Source organism: Aphis gossypii, chromosome X (genome assembly GCF_020184175.1).
Source record: "Aphis gossypii isolate Hap1 chromosome X, ASM2018417v2, whole genome shotgun sequence".
Classification (NCBI taxonomy): domain Eukaryota; kingdom Metazoa; phylum Arthropoda; class Insecta; order Hemiptera; family Aphididae; genus Aphis; species Aphis gossypii.
Window position 1 is genome coordinate 10,465,417 of NC_065533.1, and position 7,963 is coordinate 10,473,379.

The window sequence follows — 7,963 nt, forward strand, 5'->3', positions numbered from 1 at the left end:
TACCGACAACAAATATGTCTCGAATAACCGTTGTTAGCTTCGACGAGAAACCACATTTTGAAACAAGATTTTTGACACGTGTACCCCATTGGCCCACCAATTCATCCTGTCTTTGTTTAGCTTTATAAAATGTATACCTAGCCACGAAGTACGATTTTATTGGTTTGAAATATTTGTTCAAACTTTTCATTAGAGTGTCATACTCAACATCATTAGGCGTGCTAGGAACACTTAGACTAAAAAATACTTAGTGAATTTCCTCACTAACGGATGATAATAAATTGCTCTTTTTTGGATATTGTTTTCGATTGCATTTGCCAAAAAAAAATTGTTAATTTTGATTCAAAAATTGTAATATCTATACCTGTTTCAAAGGTTCCAGGTGACCCAATAACTTAATTGAAGTTCATTATGGATTCTGTCACCAATTTGTTAAGTATTATTAATATAAATACTAACATAAACGTGTTTTATAGACTTTTATTGTTGACAGCATAAATTGTAATGATGTACATAATAATTCCACTTACTAGTAATCAATGGACAGTAACCACCGATCATAATTTGATATTTATGATTATAGTTAATATAAATACGTGTAATATAAAGTAATATAAATGCTGAATATGTCACAGACCCCTAAAATATTGTTATACCAAATATAACCCTATATATTACGCCACTGATTACAATGCTTGTACCTTATACAAAATAAATATTTGTTTTTCTGATGATAAGATGAAACCTAAAACCAGACTCACTTTAAACTTAAAATATATTTCAGACCAGTGTGGTGTTCACTACTCAGGATTCTGGTCGTATTATCACAATATTTATTTGACGGCATACCACGTCTTTGGCCAGATCGAAATGGTGTGAGAATACAGCGTCGGCTTCTTGCCAAAATTCTCACTAACGGCAAATTTCACTTTTTTGAGATAATGGCGCTATCTAGTGTAAAACATTGTTTTATAACGTTTTGCAAAAGGCGTCTTGAGTGAATTTCCTACTCTAATCTGCTTAAAACTTACAGTTTCTTATTTTCACTAACGGAGAAATCCGTAAATATAAAGAGTAAAAAGCCATTAATGGTTTAGCGAGTTTTGGTATACCTAAACAAAATTAAAGAAATATCGAGAGCCAAAATTCATAATCGGCAAAAATAAAAATGTAAAATCACAGAATGACTGTGGTTATTAAAAAAGTATTGAAAAACTATAAAGTCGTTTTCTGAACAATTACTATTTTGCCGTTATTGAGTTTTGGTAAGAAGCCGATGATTAGGTAGTTTAAAAATGAACACTTGTAATTTATATTATTTCAAATAACTTTAATACTTTATAATAAAATTAAATAATAATCGATGACTTGTGCTTTTACTCTTTTAAGTAATGTATCTCTTGCACCAAAACATATTATTGGATATTAGAATCTTATTTAATGTTAAAAAGCGTCCCGTGGAAAAATACAAATGTTTTATTATAGTCGAGTTATACATCTCATATAACGATTTGATTGAAGAATATCGTAATTAATGGGAAATATCGAACATTTACATTTTTTATAAATGTTTACAATAATAACCGTTAAATTACTTACTAAATTTTCATGTTTTACGTTATTTACCATACACACCTTATATCTATGCATGAATGATTGTTTACTTATAAAATAAATATTTTATATCACTATGACAATTATTACTAACGTACTAATACATTTATAATATCCAACGGGGCAAACTTACCCCTATTATCTATCCAACATAAAACTAGTATTAATCTTACAAATAGATGAATAGGTTGTCAGTACACTACTGCTGTGACTATATTCTGAATCCTACAACCTTCAGTATATTGTTTGGTGCTCTACCCGTGTTTATGTGGAACCACATATGATATTATGATGTACCTATATACAATGGTTAATGACAAATAGTGGAGTGATAATTATACGTCGTGTTGTATCAATTATATTATGTATTGGTAAAAATCACTTGTTGTTTCCTTTGACTCAGAGTTTCCAGTATGTATCCAGGCACAATGTATTGATTATAGTTATAGCTTATATGCTTATTAACAATTATATTATTTGCATAATTTATCATTTGCTATATTAAAAAAATATATTCAACAACTAATATTATATTTAACATAACAATGTCATTAGGATACTTTCTTCAGTGATTCCAGAAACCAGGAAATATTGCAGCTGTTCGACGTAACGCGTTCTGAAGAAGGATGGTATACATGCTTGCCTGTAAATCAATTCCTTAGCCCGATCTACTATAGTCACTATTTGAAAGTGATTAGGGGTACGTAATTGGAGAAAATAGAAATGTTTCAAAAATAATATTATTGAGTGTGCAATTAAAATATTTAAGCGTTTAAAGAAACAAACAATAAAGATTTTTAATTTCAAACAAACAAAGAGTATATACGGAATCGTAAATATTTCTTGAGATTAACTTATAGATTATAAATATTTAATAAATTTTATTTTATAAATACAAACAACAGGTATAAGTATAAAACTTCTGTTAAATGGAATTTTTTTAAAGAATTGGAATTTTAATTCGTTAAATAGGAGTTCCACAATATATTAATTTACAATAATTATCATTCAATATTAAATAGGTAAGCCATGTAGTTATGTTGAAATTGTATTGTATGTTGATCATAGATAGTTAGATTTATAAAGCAATCCTAGCATTACATTGTCGGTTTCTCTTTATTTAATAAGATGAACCAACTTTTAAAAATTTTTATAGTTCTATGTTTACAAGTTTACAACTAGAACTTCAAAAGCTCTTTATCTAAGCAGTAACAAGATTTCACTGTTTTAAACTAAATTAACGTTAAAAAAAATTATATTAATGAAGTAATGACTATAATAAGATAATGTTATTATTAATTATGAAATATTAGGAGTAAATTTAGAGATAAAACAAAGGCGAATAAGTATATATTTTATGGTATTCAAGTTTATTATATTATTTAATTTGAATTTAACTTCATTATTCATTAATATATTTAGTGGAAGGTTTGATTACAGCTTAAAACATATTTATAAAGCATATGTTTAATATTCATACTTTGAGTCTGTGGTATTGTTTTAATTTTAGACGAGGTGAGTACTGTTCTTGCTGTCAATCAAACAGAAAATTTGACTGCTCCTAAATTTAAAAAACTCGATGGCTTGAGCAGAGTGATGATAGGGTACGAAAGAAATACGATGAAATTAAATTGTGAAGCTGAAGGTAATTGTAAATTTTGAAAATTAATGAGAGTACCTTGTAGTCGTAATATTTACTAGTTTTAAGTCATTTAATTAAAATTATTAATTGAACACAATGTATTTAACATTAACGTTGCTTAATATAATGTTAAATAATTGTAAATTCCATTGTGTGTAATATAGGTAATCCTTTACCGAACATAACATGGTATAAAGACGGAGTCACACCACCTCAACGTCAATGGGGTGTAATCACATATACTCAATGGGCCATAATACTGGACGATTTAACAGTATCGGATTCTGGTCATTACAAGTGTGAAGTAATCAACGAGAACGGATTTATAGATTACACTTATAAGCTCGAAGTTCGAGGTAAGCATGAAGATAATTAGGTACATTGTTTGATAATTAATTATATTGTATTTAATCAATTTTGAAAAAAAACAAGAAATATTGACACTAATTTTATAAAATAAATCACAAATTAAAAACAGTACAATTCCCCCGTAACATTAAAGAAGTGAATCCTCATTACATCACCGCACGCTGATACACACCAACGCATCGTTTGAATGTCACGTGGTGAAGGCCGATCTTGATCCATCTATAGATTGGTGGTTTCATAATACCAGTTTCAAGAATGTCAACGATGCAAATTTATATGACGGCATTATTAAACAGGTACCAAAAGCAAAACTTTTATAATCGAGTGTCATAGGGTAATGATTATATAGATTAAATATATAATATATATATATTTATTTATTAAATACCCCTTATATTATAGTATGCGAAATGATTAAAAAGATGTAAAATCACTGGAGACGGTTATATGTCTTTAAATCAATTACTTAGGTAATCAATAAATATTAATTTATCAAAAATATGTATCACGTACCTATACAGGGCCGAATTAAGGTTTTCGCCACCCATATAGCTAAAATAAATTTACCACCTAATTTACATAGGTAAAATTTTCTATTTCGTTTCAACCGTTAAAATTTGTTGCTCTTTAATATTTGCCGCCCTAGGCTTTAGCCTATACAGCCTAAGCAGTAATACGGCCCTGTACCTATGTATTATATATTATCACGTATTAATAATACAATACGGTATAAATCTTAGAGCAATAAATCGATCGGTAATAATAATGTTATAACTTAATATCAATAAATGATAAGTGTTGGTATTGTTGTAGAATTATGATTAAATAAATATTCTATTTATAATCATCGATTAAAATTATCTAAAATTTAAATTCATCGATTATAAATTCGAGAAATTTTATTAGGAAATCATAAATAAGAATAATTTTTAATTGGTTTACCATAAAACAATATTATAAGTAAAAATTGACTTTGCAAGTAAGTCTTAGACGGTACACGGAATAAATGACAAGTGTTGCGCCACATTGTCACAACTACGTATGAGTTCCTACGTGACCAAATAATGTAAATCGCTCCTTTCATCAGTGATTTAAGATGTTTATTAAGTTTTAATGGTTTTCTTCGTGGGATAACTTGACCGTTATTTGTTTTAATTTTTATTGAATAGTTAAGGAATATACAATCATGATATGTGAGCACTACATTCATTTTTTTTTAAAATAGTAAAACTTCCATTATAATATGTTATTTTTGAAGCTTAAATAAAAAGATATGGTAATTAATTTTAAGGAGAAAATAAAAGTGACTTATTTTTTAGTTATGTTACTTTTTTTTTCTTCAAATTTTTAACTTTTAACCAGTTAAATAAAAAAAAAGTAACTATTAACTTTAAACTTAACTTAATGAGTTAAAATAATTAGTTAAATTTCCCAGCCTTGGTATAGCATCAGAAGTGATTCCATCATCCCAGAATTACTAGAACTGATCAACGTAACGTATTTGGACGAGGGATGGTATACATGTCAAGCCACATTGAATTTTGAGACGGCCTCTTTCAATTCCAATAACATGGACTACATGAGTGCATATTTGAAAGTGATTGACAGTACGTCATTGTAGGAAATAAAAATCTTATAGATTTCATAAAATTGGTTGAACTTTAAGATAATTAAATATACAATTGAAATATTTTAGCGTCGGAAGTACCAAAAAATAAAGATTTTGAATTAAAATTATACTATTTGGTTACTCTGGGTATTAGTTTCGTATCGATCATTTTGGTTTACGTCATAATAATAGTGTGCTGTCAAAGAGAGAAGATAGAATTGTTGGAGTTGGTGGCCAGACAATCTGCTAGAAACGAAATAATCACTCAATGGACGAAGAAAATAATTATTGAAAAACTAGTATTAACCGATGCCAGCGAATCATTAGTGAGTTACATTTTATAAACATAAATACCTATGTAATTTCACAATTTTATTATTTGCACATATATTAATTATATGTTTAAGTTAAAACCAGAAGTGAAAATCGAAAAACAGAAGAGCAAATGCACAAACATAGATCAGGCGTGCTTAACTGAATACGAACTGCCTCTCGATCCTAGCTGGGAATTTCCGAGAAACAAACTATTGTTTGGTAAAACTCTGGGTGAAGGGGCATTTGGTAAAGTTGTTCTTGGGGAAATCGATGGAATTTTAAGCGAAAATGTAATGAACACGGTAGCAGTAAAAATGTTAAAAGGTAGCTTATTATTATTATGTGGGATATAATTGTTTTTATTGTTTCTAATGTTTCATTTTTTAGGTACATATTTAAAATACAATACTTTTAATTAATTAATTTAATTAATGTTTCATGAGTAGACGGACACACCGATTCCGACATGATAGATTTAGTATCAGAAATGGAAATTATGAAGATGATCGGTAAACATTTGAACATCATAAACTTACTAGGATGTTGTACACAAGACGGACCATTGTACGTTCTAATGGAATTCGCATTACATGGTAACCTCAGAGATTTCTTAAGACAACACAGACCATCATCATACTACGAACCGGGTATAGGAGAAAATCTCAAAAACACCTTAATGGAAAAGGATTTATTATCATTTGCACATCAAGTTGCCAAAGGAATGGAGTATTTATCATTCAGAAAGGTGAGTTACATTTCATAATTAACTGTTGGTTATACAAGATCAATTATTAAGATAGGTATTGCACACATTTAATGTTATTGAACATCAGGTTTTTTTATTTGTCTTGTAGTGTATTCACAGAGATCTGGCAGCAAGAAATGTCTTGGTAAACGAAAATCTAGTAATGAAAATTTCAGATTTTGGATTAGCTAGAGATATTCAAAATCAAGAATATTATAGAAAAACTACCGATGGAAAACTACCATTAAAATGGATGGCACCTGAAGCTCTTTTCCTTGGAGTGTACACAAATCAATCTGATGTGTAAGTTAAAAATACGTTCGATGAAAGAATTCTCCATGATAATGAAATTTCATAACTTAAGGTTAGGTTTTTTCTTCATTGCTACTGCAATATTTAACTAAAAGTAAAAATACCAATTACGTGGTTATCTATTCTGTAACCTATATATGATACATTATTATATGATAATACAGTATATTTACTGAACCATAGATGTTTTTATTTTACGGTTTTTACGAGGAGTAGGTACACGGTTGTTGATAAAACTATAAATGATAAAGAACATTTCATGTTTTTTTTTCTTATACTCCAAAATATAGATGGTCTTATGGAGTGCTGTTGTGGGAAATAATGACATTGGGAGGTACGCCTTATCCTTTCGTACCTAACGTGGAGCAATTGTTCACTCTGCTACAGAGCGGATATCGTATGGAGAAACCGTATTACTGTTCTCGGGAAATGTAAGTATGCACAATAATTTTGTTATTAGTTATTACTATAAATATTCCATCCATGAAAACAATGATTAACGTCACCATAAATTGTTATCCGATTATTATGTATATATATATATAATATTATTCTAAAACGATGACAGTATCAATTGTTTCTAATGATAGTATCGACATTATTGACCAATACGTTACTCGGGTACTAAATTATACATGATATTAAAATTATATGTGTGTAAAATTGCTTCTTCTAAAGATTATTACTAACGTATATCGTTGTGGTGTATCTTCAACAGGTATTTAATTATGCAAAACTGTTGGAATAACAATCCAAAAAACAGGCCCAAGTTCAATGAGTTGGTGGAGAGTCTCGATAAGATACTGTCGATGGCAACCAACCTAGAATACGTTGATTTCAGGCTACCGCAACTGGACACACCGCCAACCAGTCAATAAAATTCATTCAACTAAAACATCCAGAGACCACAGTTGCATTTTATAAATGTTTAAACTTAATTGAATAGTAAGATTATTTTTATTTTTTAGAATCTAGAAATCTGGAATCATATTATTATCTAGAGTCTAAATAATATGCAACTTAATTTAAATTTATTTAACCTTCTACCTTAATCGTATTCGACAAGTGACAACATTCATTCATATGATTTTTATTTGCGAGTATCATAGATTAGCTATATTTCACTAAACTGTACTACTGTAGAATAGATTAGTTAATAGCAATAGCTAATTAGTCACTAGTTAGCTTAAATATAGTTACATTTATAAAATTATCTTTTAGTTTTTTTTTATAATAATTTAATAATTTAAATAAGTTAGTGTTTAATAAAAATAATTTTTAACTATTATAAAAATGGCAAACAACAATGTATAAACTAGTTAGGAACGTAGAGAGACAAAAATCTTATCAAAATATT

The 7,963-nt window shown here is 28.5% G+C and overlaps 2 protein-coding genes across 2 annotated transcripts; both read left to right on the forward strand.

Annotated features, from left to right (window-relative positions):
- Positions 1–941: 941 nt before the first annotated feature.
- LOC126552332 (fibroblast growth factor receptor 3-like) lies at positions 942–3,731 on the forward strand. Its single transcript, XM_050207023.1, has 4 exons — positions 942–956; positions 2,170–2,314; positions 3,125–3,259; positions 3,421–3,731. Exons 1-4 carry the CDS (start codon positions 942–944, stop codon positions 3,630–3,632), a joined length of 507 nt encoding a protein of 168 aa, XP_050062980.1. The 3' UTR covers positions 3,633–3,731.
- Positions 3,732–3,745: 14 nt separating this feature from the next.
- LOC114132996 (fibroblast growth factor receptor homolog 1-like) lies at positions 3,746–7,736 on the forward strand. Its single transcript, XM_050205271.1, has 8 exons — positions 3,746–3,921; positions 5,061–5,232; positions 5,322–5,560; positions 5,642–5,873; positions 5,996–6,294; positions 6,404–6,597; positions 6,897–7,037; positions 7,325–7,736. The coding sequence occupies exons 2-8, from the start codon at positions 5,196–5,198 to the stop codon at positions 7,482–7,484; spliced, it is 1,302 nt and encodes a 433-aa protein (XP_050061228.1). The 5' UTR covers positions 3,746–3,921; positions 5,061–5,195; the 3' UTR covers positions 7,485–7,736.
- The last annotated feature ends 227 nt before the right edge of the window (positions 7,737–7,963 follow it).

Coding starts and splice junctions, on each gene's coding strand:
- LOC114132996 (XM_050205271.1), top strand. CDS start 5,196: ATGGACTACATGAGTGCATATTTGAAAGTGATTGACA. Junction 5,233..5,321: donor ATATTTGAAAGTGATTGACA/GTACGTCATTGT, acceptor GAAATATTTTAG/CGTCGGAAGTACCAAAAAAT. Junction 7,038..7,324: donor TATTACTGTTCTCGGGAAAT/GTAAGTATGCAC, acceptor TATCTTCAACAG/GTATTTAATTATGCAAAACT.
- LOC126552332 (XM_050207023.1), top strand. Junction 2,315..3,124: donor CTATTTGAAAGTGATTAGGG/GTACGTAATTGG, acceptor TTTTAATTTTAG/ACGAGGTGAGTACTGTTCTT. Junction 3,260..3,420: donor ATTAAATTGTGAAGCTGAAG/GTAATTGTAAAT, acceptor TGTGTAATATAG/GTAATCCTTTACCGAACATA.